The sequence below is a fragment of the Rosa chinensis genome, chromosome 2 (genome assembly GCF_002994745.2).
Source record: "Rosa chinensis cultivar Old Blush chromosome 2, RchiOBHm-V2, whole genome shotgun sequence".
Lineage (NCBI taxonomy): Eukaryota > Viridiplantae > Streptophyta > Magnoliopsida > Rosales > Rosaceae > Rosa > Rosa chinensis.
In genome coordinates, this window is record NC_037089.1 from 27527411 (window position 1) to 27553338 (window position 25928).

The 25928-nt window shown below is 39.5% G+C and overlaps 1 protein-coding gene across 1 annotated transcript; it reads left to right on the forward strand.

Annotated features, from left to right (window-relative positions):
- The first annotated feature begins 6338 nt into the window (after positions 1–6338).
- Positions 6339–13351, forward strand: LOC112188807 (L-ascorbate oxidase). The gene is made up of 5 exons (XM_024328013.2): positions 6339–6657; positions 6762–6854; positions 11445–11657; positions 11752–11940; positions 12178–13351. The coding sequence occupies exons 1-5, from the start codon at positions 6367–6369 to the stop codon at positions 13165–13167; spliced, it is 1776 nt and encodes a 591-aa protein (XP_024183781.1). The 5' UTR covers positions 6339–6366; the 3' UTR covers positions 13168–13351.
- The last annotated feature ends 12577 nt before the right edge of the window (positions 13352–25928 follow it).

Below are 25928 nucleotides of genomic sequence, written 5' to 3' on the forward strand. Positions count from 1 at the left end.
CATTGGTGCCATGCCTACCTCCGTGTAGGGTGGCACTACGTCCTCTCGTATGGACATCCATTCTTGCAGGCATGTTTACAGCAGATATGTGTGATCTCGTCACTTTAACAGGGATTGAGATGAGACATAGTGGGGACAAACCACGACAATTCCTGTCGTTCCTGTTAAACATCTGTGTTCTTATCTCCCCTTAACGACGGGAAGACTGTCTCATCAAAGTGACAATCCTCAAATCTAGCGGGAAGGAGATCACCTAGCAAGGGCATTAAGTGGCGGAAGATTGTTGAAGTCTCAAATCTAACTTAGTTGCCTATTTGTCTGTAAGGACCCATCATAGTGCGCTGTGGCGGCGCAATTGGCACATAAATGGTACATTCAAATATGCATAAGTATGAGATACTTGTACCCAGTCACTAGCTGTAACATAGAGAGACATTGCGTGGCTGTGGGTCGTAGACAAATTAGCATAACTGCATGTGATATTACATCACCCCAAGGGGATATAAGGAGATTGGTGCACATTACCAATATCCGAACTACCATCATAGTCGTTTTAGCGAGACCATTTAGGTGTGTACATGGGAATATGATGTCCAACATCAGTCCCATCGCAATAACCATCGAAAGACTTCGATGTAAACTCTATAGCATTGTTATGTCCAATTGACCGAATAGGATGATCCAGGGAGTGAGCCCGTTGTCATATGATATGTGCTAGGACTGTAGCATAAGCAACATTACAAGTGGACCATGGCACAACACGTGACCAACGTGTTTGCGTGTCAACCAACATCAGTTGGTTGAACCAGTCCACGAAATCCCCACTGATTCTATGCAAGAACAGAATGAGTATGTTCATATCTTTTGCATAGGATGGTCTCAGTCCTAATTTTCCTAAGGAACGGGCTTTGTAAAATGAACGAGAGGCCTTAGAAGCAACCAATGAGAATTTTGGTCTGGCCTGAGCATCCGAAATGCAATTTGAAGCAAAGTTGGTGATTGCAGCATCACCTGGGGTTCCATCACCATGATGGCCTTTATCCATGGCGTTACGGATAGGGACTGTACCAGTCCTAGGCTGGTGGTGGACGGCGGTGGTGCCATAGGCAGCGGCGGCGATCATACTTAGTCCAGGATTCAACCTTTGATTCATGCTTCGTTTCGCTCGAAAGAATGGATGTCCGTATGAAGTCTTTAGTAGACGGATCATCATATCATGACCAGGATGACCTATCTTGTCTTGACAAAGCCAATATATGTCTAAATCCAACAGATCTTATCTCATGACTTTATTGGATTTAATATCTTGAATAGTGACATAGAGTCCACTAGAGAGACAAATAAACTTCTCTAAGATGCGCCTTTGTTCGCAATCATTAGAGGTATTGCAAAGGAACTCATTTTCGTTCTCTACATGCGTTTTCTCATGGAGTCCGTTGGCTCGAATAGCTAAATAGGGTTCGATTCTCCCTAGGAGCGTAGAGAGTTTTTATGACGGTAATCAAGGTGCCATTGGGCAAGCGGAATTTGGGCCATTCCATATCCTTGAACTAATACTGATGGCCCAACCATCGTAGTCACAAAGTAATATGCTCAGAATTAAAATGGAGTCGTAATGAAAATAGCTCAAAATTTTATTCATAAGCCAATGGAGCACATCATTGTCTCTTAACCATTAAGAGAATCTAATCCAAATGCTAGCGAATGCAAAATAAAGGTAGTCGTTTGACTTCTTTTAGTAACTTCAAAATAAATATGACCAAGTGAGTAGAGAGATGTTGGTGGAGCAAATCTCGCTTAAGTACCACTTATATCAAAACCTTCCTAGACATCATACTCACTTTGGATGAGCCTACTTTGAAAAGAAACTAAACCAATGGCATTTAGTACAATATATGGCAATTGCCTATTACATCTCTTGGAAAAATAAAGACTTAACAGAATTGACGATCTATTGACCCAGCCAGATTTGAAGTCTTCAACCCTTCACTCTAGATCATCTTCTTGATCTTCTTGTTCCATATAGTGAGTTTCTCTTGCTTCATAATATGCTTTGTAGGCGGTGATAATTTCTTCATGAGCTCTACAAATGTATGCCCAATGATGGGACACTCCACATCAGAAACATACATCTCTGTGCTTAGACTCCATTGATTAAGGCGCTTTGAAAGTGTCAGAAGGATGGCTCTTAGTGTTGGTGGCACCACCAACATGGCCAGATGAGTTGCCTCCCTATCTCTTTCCACGTTGACCTCTTCAGTTCCGTGTCTGCCTATTGTGGCAGTTACCTTCCTTAGTAGAGCGATTATATGAACCAGAATGTCCAGAAGTATCCGTAAGATTAGGGTTTCTCTCTTGGCGCCATCTCTTAGGGGCGCGACTATAATTGGACTCCAGAATATGCTCTGTTTCTACATATCTCTAATTATAGTTCTTCACAAGGATGTTGTCATGCTTTTCAGCGACATTCATAGCTCCAATGAGCTCATGAAACCTTGTGATTCGTCCTGCAGTAACATTGATTCGATAATTCTTAGCAACGATCAATGCAGTGACAGGGAAGGTAGAGAGAGTCTTCTAAGTCAATATCGCATCTGTGATCTTTTTACCACAGAATTCCATTAAGAATTTAATGTGAAGTGCTTATAAGTTGTAGTCAAGAACTGACTTGAAATGACATAAGCGGAAGCTATGTCATCTCACTTCTAGGTCAGGAAGCAGGGAGTCACGGACGTTGCCAAATCTCTCTTCGAGTGAGACCCACAACCTTTTGGGCTCTTCTTCATTCATATACTCATATTGGAGCAAATCATTCGTATGACGAGTCATTAGGATGATGGCTTTCGCCATATTTGCCTCCAAGGCTGTTCTATTTGCTTCCAAAGCTTGAGTTTGCTCAATAGTTAACACGTCTTGGCTAAGCTGGAGAATCGATCCAGGATTCCATCGGCCTTGAGATGCTGGCAAATATCATGAACCCACATGTGATATCCAAAGCTAGTTGTTCCCAATGGAGCGAAGTCCAGTTTATTCAGGTTACTCATCCTGAAAGAGAACAAGATATTAAGATTAGTTTAGGAGCATAAAAGGCTACCACGAAAAACATATAAAATTTTCTGAGCTTAGTCGCTCTCAAGAAATTAGGAATTTCTGAGCGTAGTCGCTTCTAAGAAATTTGATTTCAAGAGGTATTAGATTAGATTAAAACAATGATGTATTTGTGGTCGATCATAACTTCTCAACAAATTCTAAGTTTGGAGAACTCTTACAAGCTCCAAGCTTGGAGTGAGCACGAACCCCCACAGTTCGGCTTTTGGTCTCCCCTATGAAGAAGAAAGGGGGGTAGAAGAAAATGAGTTTGCAAGTCCATGAGAAAAGAAGAGAAAAACAATTTAAAAAAAAAAAAAAAAATTCAAAAACGGGAACTAAAAGAGCATGAAAACATACCTAAAAAGTGTCAAAATTTTGTCGAAAAAGTCGTCGGAATGTTGCTGTAAAAGTCGCTGGAGGTGGTCGGAAATAGGTAGTGGCTAGTGGTGGTTGCTGGCCGGAGCTGCTGCACGGCGGTTGCAGGGCTGTTGGCAGATGTCGGTAGGGGCCTGCGAGGTGTTTGCGGGGGCTGTCGGCAAATGTCGGCGGGGGCCTGCGAGGTGCTTGTGGGGTTGTTGGCAAATGTCGGCAGGGGCCTGAGCTGAGCTATCGAGTATCTATCGAGGCGTGTGCGGGGCTAGCGCGAGGCCTGCTGCGAGGCTAACAGGCGAGTGCTTGCACGCTGCTGTCTAGGGCTAGCGAGGCTAGCTAGCAAGAACTGCAGGCAAGATGCTCGGAGGGTGAGCAAAGGTTGCACGGGGGCTGTGCGCAGGGCTGGAGCAAGGCTAACCTGACTGGTTCATGGGCTCTCGAAGGCCGGTTCAGCATTTTTCCTCCCAGTTCTTGGGCTTTTGTTTCTGGTTCCTGATTTATGGAATCTAGGCGCTACTTCAGGCCAAATTTGGTGGTAGATGATGATCATTAAGGCGGAGAACCGGGATGGGATTATTTTATGATTCATAGGACCGGTTCAGTAGCTTTCCGTTCTGGGCTCTTGGGATCAAGAGCTTCAAGGTGGGTGTCGGTGGTTGCTAAGGTTTAAAGGCTATGATTTTAGGGTTTCAGGGTTAGGGTTTCGTGCTGATAATGTGCTTAAGGAAAACTGAAATTAGGAGAAAATTAAGTCGTACTTTCATTGATAATAGAGGTCTCTTTATATAGAGGGTTACAAGGCATAGAATCAGAGTTGTACAAGGAAACGTAATATTACATTAATTGGATATCTCTAAGATTCTCCGATATTATCTCTAATTCTAACCTTATTACCACTAGGTCAAGTAACGTAGAGTTTGGGTCAGACACATATTCTGGATTTACTTGAACACTCATAACTTTTTAGAACTATATGTTTATATATTTTTATTAAACGTAGATCATTGACTGAAAAGACCATAAATAAGAGACCCTCCAGGCTTAAGTCAAGTCAATTAATTTTTAACATGAGTCTTTTCTTTTCTTTGAATTAATGTAAGAACGTTGTTTAACATATAACCCAGAGACTAACATGTCATATATCTGTTACTATGCTCAGCTAAGGCTCAATCTTTGATTCCTACCTGGAACAACTTTTATTACTTTATGAAATTAATTAGGGTTTTAAGACTCAACGTTTATTAATTTTGAGAATCTTAAACCGAGTTTGAAGTTGTCTGTGAAGATTTTTTTTTTTTTTTGTGTCTAGGTTTATGAGCCTTTTATTTTTCTAGAAATTATTTAGTGTTTTTGCCCATTTACCCCATTTCTAGGGGTTTTTTTCCCACTTACCCTATTAATTTTTTTTAATTCCTCCTTACCCAAAACACTTTAAGGAAGTCTTCCCTAATATCCCATTAAGTTTTTTTTTTCGTTTTTTGTTTATTTTTAAGACTATTTTACCCTCACCCCTTTGTTACTTAGAGAGAGAGAGAGAGAGAGAGAGAGAGAGAGAGAGAGAGAGAGAGAGAGAGAGAGAGAGAGAGAGAGAGAGAGAGAAACCATAGGAGACTTTGTCGGAGCCCAGTCACAGACCGCCAGATTCAGCCAACTTTCGCCGGAATCCGGCCGCCGCCCACTAAACTTTTCTGAAAACCTCTCCGGAGGTCCCTAAAGAGGTCGTCAGAAAGGTTTATTGCCCTAATAGACGTCTATTGCCCCATAATAGGCGTCTATTACCCCCCAATAGAGGGGCAATAGACATCTATTGCCCCCCAATAGAATTTTCGATAGCTGGAATGAGAACTAATCTTCTTAAAATTTGACAAATAAACTTTGATTAAAGAAAATAATGAAGAGACTATATCAATTCAAAACGTCTATTTCCCTCCAATAGACATTCAAAATATATTTTTTCTTTCCTTCTACCCCATTACTTAAAAAAATTAAAAAAAAAAAAACTTGATTTGGGCACCCAAGAAGCCATCCAACAACGACGTCGGCCCCAACTCCTTGGTCCTCACCTTTGCCAATCCTTTCTGGATCGAAATTTGTCACCAAGTTTGAAGTCGGAGACGTGGAAAGAGAGAGAGAGAGAGAGAGAGAGAGAGAGAGAGAGAGAGAGAGAGAGAGAGAGAGAGAGAGAGAGATAGAGAGAGAGAGAGAGAGCACATCGCAAGGAAGCCGAAGCACGCCGCCGACGTAGTCGTTGAACTCAGAGAGAGAGAGAGAGAGAGAGAGAGAGAGCACCGGCTGAGATTGTTCGTCGCTACTTCGAGAGGAGGAGAAGGCCCTCGGGATTGGTGATCAGATCAATCGGACGGCTTCGAGGACTCTGACGAGATAGCTTCGATCAGAGTTTGAGTTCTGCATTCTCGATGCAGTTTGACTCCGGCGAGGTAGCTCCGACCGGAGTTTCTTCGTCGTCGTCAGGCGTGGAGATTGCAGATCGGAGAGAGAGAGAGAGAGAGAGAGAGAGAGAGAGAGAGAAGAGTGGCATAGATGCAATTTTTTAATTATATGAAGGGCAAAATTCATTTTATTTTAAAATTGGTAAGTGAGAATAAAAATCTCTTGCTAGGATAGATGAGATAATTTTTACTTATTTTAGTGGTTTGGGTCAAGGACCCAATTGTTCAACAGCCAAGAGTTGGCTATGAACAGAAAAATTTTCTGTCTGACTTGGAAAAACAACAAAGACGTCTTTATCCAAAAGGAATTTCCATCAAATTATTACACATGCAAAAGAACAAAAAAGACAAAGTTGCTTAGCCACCAAAATTGACCAAGACTACTATAAATGGCGCGCAGCTCCAAAGCCCTTTCATCAAAATATAATATCAGTGTCCTCCAAAGTTTTAAGAAATGGTTGCGCTTTTACAGAGAAATAGCTGTATTTTTAAGTTATTGGGTTTGTGTTTACTCTTCTGCTGTCTGGTTGAGATTCCAGCAGTGGAGGCTAGGATTAGGCATTACAAATGGGAGGTGAAGTATGAGTACAAGTCCCCTGATTGCTTTAAGAAACTTGTTATCACCACCAACGGCAAAACTCCGGGACCAACCATACTTGCTCAGCGGGGAGACACTGTCGTCGTCGAGCTAAAGAATAGTTTGTTAACAGAAAATGTAGCCATACATTGGCATGGTATCAGACAGGTACGTCAATACTCCAAATTTCTATCATTATATTTGATTACCTCGAGTATTTCGTGTTTCGAACCAGTGTTTTGTATCTAATTTGTTTTTGTTACATGTTGCAGATTGGAACTCCATGGAGTGATGGAACCGAAGGAGTGACTCAATGTCCAATATTGCCTGGAGACACTTTCAAATATCAGTTTGTTGTTGAGAGGGTAAGTTTGGAACTTTCTGCAATGAACTTTAGGAGCTCTGTTTATGAGTTATTTACGTTAAAACTGCTTGATAGGGACTGTGGACAGAAAAGCTTGTAGCCCTTCCTCTAAAGCATTTCTATTTATTTTCTTTTCTTTTTTTGGCTTTTAACGAAAGCAATTCTGAAAAGGAATTCTCAAATAGACCCCTTACTGTTTCTGGTGGCTTTTTCTGGGTACCTCACTCAGAATGCTATACAGCGTGGGGTACCGATCCAACTCTTTGATCATGTACCAGGAACACAGCGTTAGAGGGATAAACCGTACCTGACGGTTTATATCCCTCCGATGCCTGAGTAAGATACTAATATATATATTGAACTATACAAATAGTGGATGAAGGAGTTATTACCCGTAAAAGATGGTTGTGCTGATGCTTTAATACTCAAGCAAGGGAAATGGGTTTGTCCTATCTTCGATGTGGGACGCATGTTGTCCCCTTGCAGCTATATCAGCCTTTTGGTGTATATTTAGATAGACTGCGTTGATCAGGTCCGGACCCCTCTGTGCCCAGGGTGCCTTCCCTGACGCGAACCATCCCGATGGGATGCGAACCCGGCCCGTGGTCTTGTACCTGGGTCTTTCCTACTGGCCCCAATTGACTGCTAAACCTAGTGAACGATCTAGTAGTATGTACACTTACATTGAAGAGATTCATTAGAAATCAGGTGCTTCTTCTCCAATAAGCAATTTAAAGTGGTTCTCAAAAACACATTTTTCCTTATGGGTACATAAGCAGAACAAATATATATATAGAGACTACTTTTTTGAAAGGGTATTTGTCCATTTACCTCATTTGTAGGGATTTTTTTTTTCCCACTTACCCCATTAAGTTTTGGGAGCTTCTATTTATAGCTCCAAAATTGGTATTTGGACCTCTCCATTTAATAGACCTCCAACTTACTTTTAAAAATAACCAATATGCTATCTACACCTCCCTAATTTTCTCAAAATGCCCATTGCCCAATAAAATCAATAAAAGTCTTTTTTTTTTTTTGAGATTCTATTCATACCTCCAAAATCAGTAAATGGACCTCCTTCAATTTTTGAACAATTCACAATCCTATTTTACCTTAAAAAAAATTAAAAAAATTCTCCAGTTGGTAGCCTCTCTCTCTCTCTCTCACGTAATTTTGTCGCTACTATTTTATTTCTTTAATTCCATATGTATTTTAGTGTTTCTTCCATGAACTTGTGCATGTGACGTTGACGAGTTATATCAAAAGTTCAAAAGTTAGCTAGGTACTGTAGAACATATGAATGTGCATAATCATCATATGATTGTTCAAAGGTCAACAAAAATATTCAAATTTCTACTAGATAACTAGGCATAAATTTCTAAGTAGAAAATTATATGATTGTTCAATGGTCAAACATAAATATTCAAATTTCTATTAGATAACTAGGTATAAATTTCTAAGTAAAAAACTGACAGAAAAGAAGCTAAAACTAGGTATAACTTTCTAACTAGGTATCAAGCTTGATAGATTCTATCTCACCACTGAGTCGGGGAGTAGAATCCCACCACCAAGATTGACGTTTGAGAGATAAAGAATAACTGTTGCTAATGATTTTAGGGTTTATGTTGGAGGAGAAAGTTTTGTCCAAGTTGTTCTTCTTATTATTTTTTTTTTCTCCCATCTCTTGTGTCCTTGTTGGTAATTTGATATGAGTTGACAAAGTCAACTATTACTTGGAAAAAGAGAGAGGTCCAAATACCAATCTTGGAGGTATGGATAGAAACTCCCTTAAGTTTTTTTAATTTCCCTTTACCTAAAACACTCTAAGGAAGTCTTCCCCAATACCCCATTAAATTTTTTTTTTTTTTACCCTCACCCCTTTGTTACTTAAAGAGAGAGAGAGAGAGAGAGAGAGAGAGAGAGAGAGAGAGAAACCATAAGAGACTTCGCCGAATTCCGGCCAACTTTCGCCAGAATTCGGTCACTGCCCACCAGAAATGTTTATTGCCTCCAATAGAAGTCTATTGGGGGCAATAGAGGGGCAATATTGAACCTCTATTGCCCCTCAATAGAATTTTCAGTTGTCGGAATATGAACTAATCTTAATAAATTTAGATAAATAAAAATTTGATTAAAAAAAACGAGAAAATTACATTAATTCAAAATGTCTATTGCACCCAATAAAACTTTTTTTTCTTCTTTTTTTCCCTTTCCTTATGGGCCTTCTGCCCTATTTTATCAAAAAGAAAATAAAAGAAAGAGCAAGGACATGGTGTTTTTTTGTTTTTTTTTTTCCAACTAGCAAAGAATCATTTCAGTTTTTTTAATTTATTTATTTTTATTAGAGGCTCTAGATTTTAAAATAAAAGGAAAGTTTTTGTTGATACAAAAAACAAAAGGAAAGTTGTTAATCCAAAGCTGGCCTTTTTTTTTTTTTTTTTGGTATAAGTTAACAATGCAAAGCTGGACTTTATGCATCGGCGCCGAACAAGTCAACAAACATGGTACCATCTATAATTAATTATACTAAAGCTCTAGAACATTGGATTGAATAGAAGAGAAAACCGAATACGTATTGGCTATAAAACCGGCAATAAGTTCTGATCTGATCATCGCCCGCTGCCCCGCTCAAAACTGAATCTTAGTACCAAAATGATGAAGGCCTATCCAACTTTGCTATCTGTCTTCTTGATTCGTGAGTTACTAGTAACGCAGTACTCTAGAGAGACGGCGCCGCGTGGAGCCTCGACAACGGCGCGGAGGAGAGAGATAGGAGAGAGACAGAGACGGCGTGGAGCCTCTATAATGGCGCAGAGGGCAGAGAGAGTCAGCACCGAGCCTCAACGGCGCGCACGGAAGAGAGCGAGAGAGAGGAGAGAGTTCGGGATGAGAGATAGAGATGAGAGTGAGGTGTGGTTGTAGTTTATTAATTAGATTGAAGGCAAAACTGTCATTTCAATTTAAATTGGGTTAGTAAGAATAAAAATCTAGGGGTTGTGACCACTTATCCAATTTCAGCTTTAAAATTGCCCACTTACTCCACTAAGAGTTTTTTAACCCCATTTACCCAATCTAACAGCTATTGACAATTTCGCCCTTATTTTAATTCATAAATTACACTCCCCCCCTCTCTCTCTCTCTCTCTCGCTCTCTCATCCCCTCCTCACCCAGACCACTGTCAACGATATATATATATATATATATATATATATATATCTCTCTCTCTCTCTCTCTCTCTCTCTCTCTCTCTCTCTCTCTCTCATCCGACTCCTCACCCAGACCACCGTCGTCGATCTGGCAACAGCCTCCTTTGCGGCATCTCGGCCATCACCGCTGGCTACTCCATCATCGAGCACAGGCAACCATTCCTGTCCCCATCAGAAGCAGCACCGGACCACCGTGCCAATCACTAAGACAAACCACAAATCTGGAGATCAACGTCGACCTCAAACACGAAAGCCCGACCTTGACCCAATTCCAAATCCGATTAGACAGCCCGAGACGCCGAGACCACCTTGAAAGGGAGCCAACCTAAGATCCTCAATCCCAGGTTTGCGATTTTGTTGTTGGTGTTTGATTCCGAGGATGAGCTTGTGCTTCTTCTTGGCGCGCTCGTCGTCATCGTCCGGCAGAGGAGGAGGAGGGGCCGGCTTCACACTCTTGGGTGCCCAGAGCAATTTTTGGGTGTCCATAGCACTTTTTTTTTTTTTTGTACACTGTGAACCCTGAGAATGAGGAAGGAATTGCAATGTAACTGTGGGGTTTGTTTGATGGTCTACTGGGGGCAGTAGACACATTATTGGTCCCCAGTAGACTTTGATATGAGGGACAGGGATCACTATAGTGTGGTGTTTTGATAAGTTACCTGTTGTTTTCTGTGTATTAAAGTCAAATTATCTGTGAATCCTACAAAAAGGTGCATTTTTGGTGGTCTATTGGGAGACAGTAGAAACATTGGACTTTGTATTGGGGCGCAATAATATGATTATTGGGAGCCAATAATATGATTATAAATTGATCAATTGTGCCTGTAGTGTATTTATTTTGGTTTTGGGAGTTCATACAATTCACTGGACGGCAATAATATGATTTTTGGGAGGCAATAATATGATTACTGGGGGGCAATAATATGGTTACTGGATATTATTAGGGACCGGTCGCCGGATTCCAGTCACCGGTCGTCGGATTCCGGTCACCGTTCGCCGGATTCCGGTCACCTGTCGCCGGCGCCCTGCCACTGGTCACCGGAGGCCGGCAAGGTGGAGGATGACTTCTCCCTCTAAGTGAAAAAGAAGGAGAGGGCAAAAAAGTCTAAAAAAAAATAAAAAAGAATTAATTGGGTAAAGGGGAAATAATCCCTTATAATGTTTTGGGTAAAAAACAGTTGGTGGAGCAAGTGGGCAATTTTTAGCCTAAAATCGGGTAAATGATCATTTCCCCAAAAATCTATTGTTGGAGTAAGTGAGGGATAATTTTTGCTCATTTTAGTGCTTTGAGTCGATGACCCTTTTTGAAACTATCAAAATTAAGCACTCTATTCATAAATCAAGTTCAAGTTATACTGATCTTTATATGATTTACCTTTTTATAGCCTGGAACTTATCTGTACCATGCTCACTATGGAATGCAAAGAGAAGCTGGCTTATATGGATCAATTCGAGTAGCGCTTCCTGAAGGAGAATCCGAGCCCTTCCTCTACGATTATGATCGAAGCATCATACTCAATGATTGGTACCACAAAAGCACTTATGAACATGCGGTCGGACTATCTTCCAATCCTTTTGTCTGGGTTGGGGAACCTCAGGTAACTTCCATCAACAGTTTTGGTAATAAATTTAACCACTATTTCCCATTGTAACTCTGGTTGCTAATCAGTTTTCCTTTCTTGTAAATTTCAGTCACTTTTGATACAAGGCAAAGGAAGATTCAACTGCTCTAGCATCGCCACTCCAACCTTAGAACCTGCTGTTTGTAACACAACTAGTCCTGACTGCTCTCCTTATGCAGTGACTGTAGTCCCTGGCAAAACTTATCGACTAAGGATTGCTAGTTTGACTGCTCTATCAGCCCTCAGTTTCCAAATAGAGGTAAATCATATATGTTCATGTATTTCCAACCATACATATTATGCGGTATAAGTTGATCCGCTAATGCTAATTTGTTATGCTGTCACATTATCAATATAGATACGAAGTTTATATAAAAGGACTTATTAACAACATGTACAATTTGACAACATAACATAACACGATATTGTAGAAAATTTTCTGTTTGCAAATTGTTTACCAGAAGCATACAATAAACATTGAAACTCTATGATGCAGGGTCATAATTTGACAGTGGTTGAAGCAGATGGGCATTATGTAGAGCCATTTGTTGTAAAGAACCTGTTCATATATTCCGGTGAGACATATTCGGTTCTAATAAAAGCAGACCAAGACCCTTCAAGAAATTATTGGATGACAACCAACATTGTTAGCCGAAATGCCACCACCACCAACACCCTTAATGTCACCACCACCACCGCACCTGGTTTAGCCTTTCTGAATTACTATCCTAACCATCCTCGAAGATCTCCTCCTACAGTACCACCAGCAGGGCCGGCTTGGAATGATGTTCAGCCCCGACTAAATCAAAGCCTCGCCATTAAGGCACACCGAGATTTCATTCACACCCCTCCCCAAAGCCCAGACAGAGTCATTGTTTTCCTTAACACCCAAAACAAGATAAATGGCAATACTCGCTGGTCGGTGAATAATGTCTCATTCACTCTTCCTCACACACCTTACCTCATTGCACTTCAACAAAACCTCACTGATGCATTTGATCAAACACCTCCGCCGGAAGGGTATGACTTTGTGAACTATGACATCTACAAAAAGGCAAACAACAGCAATGCTACAACAAGTGATGGGATTTATAGGCTCCAGTTCAACACAACAGTGGACATAATCCTGCAAAATGCAAACACCATGACTCCGAACAACAGCGAGACGCATCCGTGGCATTTGCATGGTCACGATTTTTGGGTACTCGGATATGGGAAAGGAAAGTTTGACATCAACAATGACCCAAAGAAGTACAATTTGGTGAATCCTATCATGAAGAACACTGTGCCTGTTCATCCATACGGTTGGACAGCTTTGAGGTTCAGGGCAGATAATCCAGGTGTGTGGGCTTTCCATTGCCATATAGAGTCTCATTTCTATATGGGAATGGGTGTGGTGTTTGCAGAAGGAATAAACAGGTTGGGAAACTTGCCTTCATCTATAATGGGGTGTGGTGAAACCAAAGGAGTAACGCACAGACCTTAGTCATGAATCGTGATACTTTTGGAGTGCTTCACTCTGTATGGACGAGAGCTTCTATCAAAATCGAAGGTCATGTTTCCTAAGTATGTAGTACGTATGCACGTTCTAGTTCTATTAGAATTTCCGTGCATATATTCATGCCAAGCTACTCATTGTTATATTCTTTATAGTATATATTTATTTCTAGATTTTTTTGAAGTCATATTCAGAAAGAGGTCAAATAAAACTGGAGTTTTTTTTTTTTAAGGAAAGACGACAGACTATATTAAATTATAACAGAAGGTTACATGGAGCGATGCAAAAGCATCGAAATAAAACAATAAAGAAAAACGAGATGCACAGACGCATCTATAATAAAGAAAAAACAATAAATGATAATAAGATGCACAGACGCATCTAGAGTGAAAGGTAACTAGGATGTGACTTGATGTTGAACGACATCGCTGCACTGCACATGTCACAAAAGCAGTGTAAATGTAATAGTAAACGTAACCGATGATATGATCACCTAGAAGAGGTGATTCGCCCACCAGGAGTACAAAAGTAACCGAGGGTGTCAGAAACTCAAAAATTAGCAAACGAACTCCTAAAAACCAGAACCAATACCATATCAATATGAGCAACTGTCTCAGATCCAAGATCCGGATTTGTAAGCGACCATGATCCCAAATACGGATCCAAATCCGGCCCGAGCCCAAAGTCAAGTCTGCCAAAGCACCATTGACAAAGGCCCAAGCCCATGTGAATCTGATAAGGGCACCCAAGCACATGGGCACCCTAGCAACAGCTCCTCTCCGGGCACCCGAGAGCCTCCGCACCCAAACACCACTGATCTGAGGGGCAGCTTCGATATCCCCACCCGAAATCCACCAGAGAAGGCCGATCCCACCCTCGTCACCACGACGCCAAACACCTGCCCTCCATGGCCTTAATCTTGTTTTGAAGCAGGATTGTGGAGATGCGCCGCCATACCCAACTCCCTCTCAGATCGAAGGGGCTCTGACTAGCCAAGCCTGAACCCGACCAGCCCCATGCCAGCAGATCCACGCCACCACGATGGGCGAACACGAGTTCCTCGCCCAACCACCTCAGCGCCGTCCCAACAACCTGGTCCATTTGAAAGCGCCCTCGCCGCTATCCGTGGGGGATGAACTCCAGCCGAACCCGATCCAATCCTGGCTCAGTCGAATCCGTGAACTGCCCTGGATCCCAAATCTTCCAACCACCAACAGCCACCAGTTCAGTTAGCAGCCGAACGGAGTTCGGCCTCAAACCTCGAAGCGAACCAAATACAGAAGGAGAAAGAGCCCCCGATCTCGACGTTAATGAGAGAAACAAAGAGACAAGTGGGACGGACTGAGCCGTGCTCGATATCTGCGACCCCATGGGAAGGGCCGGAATTTTCCTCCATCGAAGATGGAGGCAGGTGCAGAGACTCTTGGCCATGGACGGCGCTCTAAAAATTGAAACCCTTAAACTTTTTTTTTAATTTTTTGATGATTGAAATTGAACTTTATTTATTTTTTAATTTTAGGATACCACCAGAGTTGTAATCTACTAATTATATCTTTGATTTTCTAGTCCCATTTTTTCCCTTTTTATTGTATAGCATAGGTACATGTATATTTTTATACCAATATTTTGAATCATTCAATCACTGTTTCCTATGGCTTACTATTTACTATATACCAAAGATGAGTTCACTGTTCACAAGGGTAATGTTCATAGGACAGTAAAGTGACAGTTCTGTCCTCCTTTTTCTGTAGGCTATTCACTTGGGTACTGTTCATAGGACAGTGAAATGACGGTTTTGCCCTACTTTGATTTTTTATTTTTTTCCTGCTGTATCAAGCTCTGATGGCTGTGAGTAATATGCAGGTTAGCTTTCCCCTTTCATGAAACCTTATTCAAACCTAGCTAATAACATGTCAATACCAGAAATCAATAACAAATATAACCTGATTCTGAGTTGAATAAGCTAATGATTTATTATTGGCCAGCAGAAATATCGAATTTCAGCTCTCTTTTCAGAACCTGCAACACAACTGACATCACACCAAAGATTGTCAAACCATTCCTGGATACTTTCCTCTGTTGCAGGTAACTTCTCTTAATTTTCTGCTTCAATTTGTCTTCTAGATATATGAATTTCTGCATTTGGTGTTTTTTTTTTTTTTTGAATAAAGGGAGGTGGGGCAGCCCTTAAGCCCTGATAGCCTTGATTAAAGAAACTGTCGAATACAAGGGGGGGGAGGGGACATTGAGCCTGAACCCCTGATTACAAAAAGTAGCTAGAGAACATCCTGAAATACTATCATGAGTCTCTACTAAAAACTCGTACTTAACAAAGCACCAACTAGCAAAGAGCGCACTACTGGCGACTCTATTTGCTTTAACTACTTGAAAGTAGCGGTAACACGACGGAAAGATAACTTGATCTGCAACCCGATTACAACAAAACATAATTACCCTACGCACAGCTTTCCCATCATGATGCCACTGGAAAATACATCCAGTGACACTTAGTTTCATCTTGCTAGTAGGAGACGGCGACCATTTGACCAAACAAGGAACTCGCCACCTACCAGAGCAGACAAGTTACTGCCACTATGAGGTTGCGACCATTTGCAAATGCAAGGAACTCGCCACCTACATAGAGCAGACAGGGCACAAAAAGTGCACAACCCGACACTAAGGCCGACTAGCCCTACACCACTACTGTAGGAACTAATTTTCAAGAAAACAACCATTGTGAAAAAAGAACAAACATAAATTAAACAACTAGAAACAGCAGCCCACCAGTAGGGGCACAAAGGTAGATTCCTAACCCAAGAAACCAAGCCAGCAAGAGGGCCGATTTCAATCCTCCCGGCCCAAAGCATTTGTTGCCTCGTCACGCTACCAATCATGCATTCCCTCTACTAGCGTCGGGCCACAACCGCCTCACCATTGTAGTCCGGCCACCGGAGGTCTGCGACACCTCGATCCCCACCTGGTATCAAAGAAAAACCGTAAGCGCTGCATCCAGCCTCAAGCGTCGCCGTCAAACGGCCGATTTGAACCAGCCTTCGATCTCCTCCAGCCAGCCATCGCACCCAGCTTGCCGACCACCGATAGCCGCCAAAAGCCTCTCCGACCCATTCCAGTTCAGATCCCGCTCCGATCCCAGCACACAGCCACAAAACAGCCACGCCCTTCGACCAAAAACGACTGAAAAAGCCCCCTCCTGAACCTTGCTCCCTAGATCGAGATCTACCCATCAAACAGAACACCCGTCCGACCGCACCCATGGAGCGCCGGCAAGGCCAGAGGCCATCACTAGGGCCAATGTGCAGCCGGACAGGGATAGCGGCAAACGATGGCGTTCTCTAGGCTTCCAGCGCGTGGAGCGCGTTCTAAGTGGGGTCCTAATTTAGGAACTTTTTTTCGCATTTGGTGTTCTTAGACTTTAAACCAATAATTATTGAAATCACATGTTAATAAAATAAATCATTAGATCCAAAACTGAAAATCCAGTTGAATAAAAATGAGATTCTAGGTTTTAGAAAATTTTGATGATTCCCATAATAATTTCATTAATTGACCCTTGAACTATAGCCTACGTTGCCCTTTGATATCTGGTGTCCTACTGTTTGGATGAAAGAAATCACTAACTAGATAAAAATGTTAATTACTTGATCATGAAAATCAAAGGACTTTTTACTCTTGGAATATATCACATGAAAAATCTTGGTTAACTTTTTTGTAACTCGCACTTTTTTTTCTTTCTTCTGAAAATCTCATTGATATTGGAAAAATGCAGTTTGATACATACCGTTTTCTCCATTGCTTTTAGTTTTTTAAATCTATCAATATAAAAAGGAATTCAAGGATCACTACATCGCAGAAAAACATCAACTACATTCAAGAAAACTTCTTAACTATGAATTGTCGAATTTGATGATCAACTATTTTAACTTGCAAGCATTGGTTAAAACAAGAAAAGGTGTATCTGATTTCAAATGATATTATAAAGACAGGTACAATAGAATGAGGCTGAGATTCTGTTACGTAATGTTATAAGATCAATTGTAATATCATCATCTATAAAAGTGATTACTGCGTTGAACAATACATATAATAGCAATTCCGGCAGCAAAGCGCGGGCACACTTTCTAGTATATAAAAGAGTTCACACTTGAAACAAAACCATTGACTAGTCATCTTCAAGTCTTGCATGTGAGGCCAGGCATATATGGAAGTTCCTGACTTGTTTCTTGAAATGAAAATGGTTCAAGTTTCAATCACTGACTTGGAATCTTCTGGCTGAAATATTATACAAAAGTGCAAGTGGTCAAGCTCCACATTGTAAAGATTTCGGCCAATCAGAAGTACAATAAGTTTGTTTTGTAGAAGAGGATTTGCAGTCTCTGATGGCAAGGGCAACATGTAATTTGGCCCTGAAAATAATAAAGATTATTTATTATTTTGTGACATAAAATATTTGGACCAGGGGAAATTATTGCATGGTCCCGGATAGAGTTTTTCGAGTCTAAAGTTTTTAAAGATATCATTTTGGCTAAAGTTTTTGTAGACTATGGAGTTTGGATTGAAGATAAGGGACCTACTTGGCCATCTCATATAATAGCTACACCCTGTTAGCTGTCACCTTATATACTGTTTGTTCATCCTATATCCTACATGTTCTTAATTTATTAAAATACTAATTCTTTTAATACAAAATTGCAATTAAAGATTCTATGAATTTGAAGACATTTTAAAAGTTGCATTTTGTAAGGAAAAAAAAAAACCGTTATCCATTACTTATCTATACTATTATTAAGAGAAGAGAGCTTGCTCTCCAAAACAGAAATTTTTTACCAATTTAACCTTTATATATATTAAAAAACTATGAAATATAATTAATTAATAAGGATAATATGGTCAATTGTAAAATAGAAAAAAAAAAAAAACAGAAAATGCAGTAGTTGTACGAGAAGTTTTTTCACTACTTTATCTTCTCTCCACACACATAGTGGGTGGGCCCTGCTAGTAATTAGAAAATAAAACCCTACACGACGCTCTTCCAAAATCTAGTTTTTTCAAACCTCTACACCTTCTCGTCCGGCGGCGCCTCCCACATTGGCGTACAGGGAGGGCAGCCAGATGGGTGATCTTCTCCCTTCTTGGGATCATGGGATTCTCATGGCGGTCTTTGGCTTCAAATTCCCTCGAATTATGGTGGTAGACACATCATGCTCCCTCACAAGCAATCAAGATCTAGTAGCTGACAATTGGTTCAATATGAATTCGCAGTCCACGTCTAAGCACAGCTAAAAGCCTTCGATCGTGGTGGTGTGGTTTACGATTTGGATGGTGAGTTCGGAGGTTTAAAGGGTTTCGGATGGTTGGTGATTGGTCGAGATGTTAGCCATGGTTGTTGCGTACATGGCTCCGATCGCTCCAAAGCTGGTATGGTGTAGATTTGGGGAGGCGGAGTTGGAGGGTAGGTTTCAGCTATGGCTAGCGGGAGGGCAGAGGATGTGACGGCGGCGGCGGTGGCGGTGGCAGTAGGGTTGCAGGGACACCTTTAGGTCTGGAAAGTGGGCTGGTGTGCTCCTCTTGCTGTCTGGGGTAGTAATTGGGCCTGGGTTTAGTCCATGGGCCAGGTCATTGGACCTGCTTGGTCCTCTTTTATTTTTTGGTTTTATTTTATTTTTATTATTTAGTAATTAGTGGCACAATGCCGTTAATAAGTCCCTATCTTTGTTTAGAAGGGTTAAGTGATTTTGGTTACTGTATACATACTCAATGTGCCTTGTTTAGACTAGCGAGGTGGCGTGCCGTTGTTAGATGGGAGTAGCCTCCTAGTGGCAGGATGATACGAAGTGTTGCCAGAGTTATTCTCCGGCACCAACATAGTAGGAAAGCTTGTGATTAAGGTAATTATGATTCATGATTGTAATCAAGTTATCTTTCCATTATGTCATCGCTATGTCAAAGCAAATGGAGTAGTAGAGCACTCTTTGCTAATTGGTGCATGTTAGAATACAAGAATTTTGTAACGACTCATGATTCCATTTCGAGACATTCTCTCGATGCTTATTGTAATCGGGCTTAATGTCTCCCCCTCATATTAGGCAACTTCATTGATCAAGACTTGAGGGTAGCCGCACTAACCCTTTATTTTTATTTTTTTTATTTTTATTTTTAAAAAGAAAAAGAAAAGTTTTCCGCACCGATTCCCATAAAGAATTCAAATGAAAAATATAATATATTCATATGCCGAGATAAGTTTCATAAAGTTATCAAGCTCAAATGAGATCTCATGATTTTTTTTATAGAGAAGACATATTGAAATAGAAATTATAAAATTTATACTTGATTTAAAGTACTCAAATTGATATTTAACAAAACCATGATTAAATCGAACATTTATTCAATTTGATAAATCATCTCTATGTCAAGTGTTTAACTTATATAGACTATTTTATAATCGACAGAGCTTCTCTTTCAAAGAAACCCTAGGTTACGTGTAAATGGCGCAGTGACTACGTGTTTTGCCCCAACCAAGCAGGTGGCGTCCTCATAGTTGTGTCTCAGTTGGAGGGCGGCACTTGTGCTAAACCAGGTTGGATTTTTGGCTCTAGTGTTTGCAATCTGGTTGCTGCAGTGGTTTTCGGGGTGGTGGCTGGGAGCTAGTTCGTTGCGGTTTCTCGATCGAGGTGGATCGATGTGATTGAAGTTTTTTGGGGCTTCATGGATGTTGGAGTGCCGAACTCAGTTATTGTAGTGGCGGAGGTCTTGTGCTTCATGGTCTAACCTTGCTCCTTCTCGGCGAAAGTTGTCGTGCTCAAGGAGTTTGTTATTGATTTGATTTTGAGTAGTGGGTAGTCAATTTAGGAAACTACGATTTGAGCCCTAACATTGTAATAAATATGATTTAATTCAATGGTTTTTCATTTCTTGTATGGTATAGTTAATTTCTAATCTATAATATTTGACTAAGATGCATGATTAGGAGTTTGATAAACTCTTAAATGTGTGGATGAGCATGTCTAGAACAAATTACGGGGCCTAATCTTCTATCTAATTTATAGATAAAACACCAGGAGTTCGTACCTAGATGTTTAGAACATGGGTAGTTACAAACCAATTTCGATTGCCGTATTGTCTAGCTTGGAAACCTTGATTCCAGATTCCATAACAAAGCTCTAGATTGTCTCAATTGAGTTTTTATGGCCCTTGATCTGAAGTAGGAATACCATTTAAGGAATTTCATGATCCATGAGCCTTGAAAAGCCTTGAGAACGGTTCTTGATGCTATTATGAATTGAAACGACCATTGGAGGAATATATTTGTACATTGAATTTGGCTAAGAGGATACCCTAGTGACCTAATTTTCATTTCTTGATTAGTTTTTAGTATCTTAATTTTTAGTTGCCACTCTAATTTTCAATTGTCAATTTTATTTTTCAAAATCAAAATCAATTTTCATAAACTACTTTCATTGTGAGTTTCTGCATTCACTTGTGGTCCTCTTGACCCATTTTAGGCTTAGTAGTTCTAAGCCGGGCATGTAAATAGCTTGGTGCTATTTTTTGAAGTTTTATTCGTTAAATTGTTAGTGACTTAGTAATCGGCATAACATTGAAGTTAGCTTTTCAATTTCTGTGGTATGATAATTTCGAGTTTAATTTTTTCCCAATTCTTTAATGACCGTGCCCTTATTAAGCCTGAGTTTTGATTTTAGCACCAAATCAGTGGCAATAACTACACCCTCTCATATATTGCTCGATGATATAAACAATTTGTTACTTTAACGTTAGAGGAAGTTTCTAGTAATTTTTTTTTTGTCTTCTTCTTCTTTCATTAGATTTTAACTAGGACATCTTCTAGTATGCTACCTCAACCTATAAGCTTTATTGATTACACGCATTTATATGCATGTAATTGTATCTACAACACTAGAATTAAGTTAATCCTCAAATCAATTATTATGTGATTAATTCATTTTTATTTATTTTGTAGTAAATAAGCGGAGCTGTGAATTTCGGAAGAAGTTGAGCAAAACTGGAGCAATTTGGAGTTTCTGACAAAAAAGACAAAATAGCCGATGCGGGTCAACTGTAGTCAAAGCATCAAGAGAGCGAGATTCAATTGCGTCCGATAATATGTGGAAGTGCATTGTGAAGGAAAGAAGGAAATGTGAAGAAAAGAAAAGAAAAGAAAAGAGGAAGCAGAAAAAGAAAAAAAAAATTCTGCATTTTGCTGACGTCATCAGAAGTGACATCATCACCATCCTTTATCTCTTTGCTTTCCCACGTGCTGCTCTTCTTCTTTCTTTGTTTTTCTTATTTTCTTTTTCTTTCTTTTCTCTCCTATCCCATGGTGCCACATGTCCCTAGCTATCACTCTTCTTCCTTCTTCATTTCCCTTACGACCAGCCGCAACCACATATTTAATACCCATTCTTCCTCTGATATAGGGAGACCATACCCTAATTCGGCCGGATACCATCACCAAGACCAGATCCCATTACTCTCCTTCTCCATCACACCTCTCCACACCCTTTCTTCTCCTTACCAAGATTCACTTTCCTCCTCACTAAGATCCATTTATCACCTCATCAAGATCTATTTTCCTCCTCACCAAGATTCACCTCACCAAAATTCCATCAAATCCTCATCAATTTCTCAAAGGGATTTCAAGGAGCTTCAAGGGATCTCATCTACATCAAGACTTGAGATTGAGTATAGTGGAAAGCCATAAATCAAGGCTTGTCATAATTGCTCCACAGTAATTTGTGACTTTTTCTTGTTACTTTTCACTCCTCTTCACCTTTACCTGTTTAATTAATTGATGAATATTGTTGTTGATTTGTGGATGGGTTGTGAGTAGTCTATTTAGGAAGCTAGGGTTTGAGCCCTAGCATGGATTTAATGTAATAAATATGTTTTGATTTAATGGTTTTTAATTTCGTGTTTGGCATATGTTCTATTATATATTATTTGGCTTAGATGCATACTTAGGAGCTTGATTAACTCTTGAATGTGTAGATGAGCATGTCTAGAAAAAATTAGGGGACCTAATCACTTCTCTAATTTATGGCTAGGACACTTGTTTAGAACATGGTTAGTTACAATACCAATTTCGATTTCCGTATTGGCTGACTTGGGATCCTTGATTCTATGACTCTTCGCCTTTTGGTGCAACTAGAGGCCCTAACAAGGCTGTAGATTGTCCCAATTGAGTTTCTACGACCCTTGATCAGGAGTAGGAATACCCTTTAAGGAATCTAATGACCCATGAGCCTTGAAAAGCCTTGGGTATGGTTCTTGATGCCATTATGAATTGAATGACCATTGTCGGAGCATATTTATGCATTAGATTTGGCTACGAGGATACCCTAGTGACCTAATTTCCATTCTTGATTAGTTTATATTATTTTTATCTTTAGTCGCAATTTTAATTTTCAATTGTCAATTTTATTTTCTTCGCAATTAAAAAAAAATCAAATTTCACAAACCACTTTCATTGTCCATACCATTTGATTGTGAGATTCCGCATTTATTTTTGGTTCTCTTGACCCATTTTAGGCTTGGTTGTTCCGAGCCGGACATGTAAATAGCTTAGTGCTATTTTTCTAGGTTTTGTTTGTTAAATTATTGGTGACTTAGTAATCGGCATAACCAAGGATTGAAGTTAGTTTTTCAATCCCCGTGGTACGATAATTTCGGGTTCAAATATTTCCCACTTCTTTGATGACCGTGCCCTTATTGAGCGTAAGTTGCATTCATGCACACAAATCATTTATCCTCTAGCTAAGCCGATGCCTCTGAAGAAGTAAGGAGTTGGACCTCTGCAATAATAAAGTAATATGGGGTTCACATCCAAAATCAATTGGCAATGGATGGAGTGACCCAAACCCTTATAAACCCATAGGCAAGGTCCCATTTTTCCTATGTGGGATGTATATATTCTCAACATGTCCCCACATGTGTGATGAATTTTTAAGCCATACATGTGGACAACTTTAGGTGATGTGGAGCCTATGTGGCCGTGAGGCATGCACATGTGGGTACCCGCTCCGATACCATGATAAAGTAATATGAGGTTCACATCCAAAACCAATTGACAATGGATAGAGTGGCCCAAACTCTTATAAACTCATAGGCAATGCCCTATTTTTCCTATGTGGGATGTATATATTCTCAACACGCGACTCATTTATCCTTTTGCTGAAGTTGGTATGACTTGCCTAGTCATAAGAGCAAAGAAAAATTTTAATTTTCTTAATTTTAGTTGCCTATAGAATGGACTTTAGCCACTCAATTTACTTTATTCTTAGTTTTTTCAATTGTACAACAATTGAGTTCTTTAGGCGATTGGAATGGCTACGGTGAGAGTTAGGTTTATCTGGTTTTTTGTCCAATTTATAGGCTCATTGTTACAAAAAAACGAGTTTATTTGTTTTCAATCAGTGGTACTTGTCAGTTTTGTTAATTTGCTTGGTTTATAAAGACTTGGTCCAATTTTGGGATTGATGTATGTGTCATTCTAGCTATAATAAGAAATGAAATTAGAGCACCTTTAGCAAACTCTTTATTTTGGCTTCTTAGCTATTTTGGAGAGTATGTTTAGCTTTTTATCTATTTTAATAGCTGCACCAGACTCCTAAGAATATCTTTAATAATGCTAGCTATTTTTTAGTAAAATTTTAACTAAAATAGCTAAAAAAATTTTAGCTAGCCACTTTAGAAATACGTCTGTATCAGTGCTCTCTATTTTTTTAGCTAATTTTGAGTTTATATTATTTTTTAAATGAAGATTAGATAGTTTAGATGTATTTATAAATTACATAAAATAATCCAAAAGGAATATTTTAAATTATAGAGAGCCTCATCTAGCTCTCTATATTTAGGGGCGAGATAGCTAAAAATTATAATGGAGAGCCACTCAGGAGTCTGGTGCAGCTACTAAAATATATAAAAAGCTAAACATGCTCTCTAAAATAGCTAAGGAGCCAAAATAGAAAGTCTGTTAAAGATGCTCTAAGTGGCTATCCATTATAACTTTTAGTTATCTCGCTCCTAAATTTAGAGAGCGAGATGAGACTCTCTATAACTTAAAACATTCATTTTAAGTTATTTTATGTAATTTATAAATACATTTAAACTATTTAATCTTCATTTAAAAAATAATATAAATTTTAAAAAAAGCTAAAATAGAGAGCACTGATACAGACATATTTCTAAAGTGGCTAGTCAAAATGTCTTTTTAGCTAATTTTGCTGAAATTTGACTCAAAAATGACTAGCATTGCTAAAGATGCTCTTATATGCTTTCTGAAAAAAAAAAAAAAAATAAATAAAAGGCATCAAAATTTATCTAGATTTTGTCTATTAATTCTAAACCAAACCAGGCAGAATGCATCTAGAACAAGAGGAAAATATTGGCAAACCTACCATAATAGGCTTTGAGGTCTTAATGTGGGTTCATTTCCTCTGTCCTTAATAAATGGTCAGATAATTACCATATAAAACTTGCTCAGAGCTGGCATAATCAATAATCCAACAATACCCTTATATACTTGAATTCCAAAACTACCCTTCATTGAACAGTCTCAGAATAATTAAACCAGTTAACGTGTCACATTCTCATCGGTAAATCGCTCTGGCAATTGTGACAATTGGAGCCAAGGTACAATGCATTGGCCAAATTAACAGACGTTCTTGCATGCAGGCTACTTAAGTGAGCTTACTACGCAAATGCACTCTTTTTTGGATTACAATACACATGTAAAGCACATAGAAAAGACTTGTATCTGGCCTCTGAAATAGACTCGTATATAAATCACAAATACCTGAGGGAAATATCAGACAAGGCCTTCCTACCTCACTTCGATATTTAGATTATTCTCCCCTTCTAAGCATAGCTTTTCTGCTATACTAAAGCTACTAAAGCTATACTATTCCTCTTAATCGGAATCTAAAGAACATGTTGACGGAAACAAGCTGTAAGCGTAGGAGAGTTGAGAACGATAACAAGTTATTTCTATTTTTCTACACTGTTTATTAATAGTTTTACTGTGGTTTGGCCTTGGGCTACATCCAAAGTCTACAAAGATCGGTCCTAGATCCTTGTTTGGTTGATTTCTTAAACATGTGGGGATCTCTTATGGGATTGTACAGATTTCAAATGAAGTTCACTTTTTTTGATAGTTTTATATTTTTGAGTTTTGATTTCAAAAGAAATTTATCTTCTTACTGCGCGCTTGGACTAAAAGAATTTGATGATTTAATTTTGAAAAAACAAAAATAAAATTATTAAATAATGTGACTCTTCTTACTTAACTATCTGATTTGAAGTATGATGGAATTTCAATGTGATTTCGATAGGATCGAGAGATATAAGTGGCAACATACAGTTGCAGTGGTGATGTTGATTGGTGGGGCCCGATTGGTGGTATCATCTAATTAACAAGTGATTATGCTACTGCCATCAACGATCGATGGTGCTAGTTTGGGGCAGGGCGGGAGGGTAGAAGTCGTGATAGGATGTGGTCATGGTCGTAGTGACTAGTGACCATAGAGGTGGGTCGATTCATTGAGGTGGTAGGTGTGATTGTATCGGAGTTGTGGTCAGATTAAGCAGCAATAACAATTAGGGGTCGTGCTCGTTTGCCTAAAATTTCATGGTATTTTGCCCAATCAATTCATCATTCCTGTATTTTGTCAATTTACACAATTTTTAGGGGAAAAAACTCATAAGGGTAGTCATTT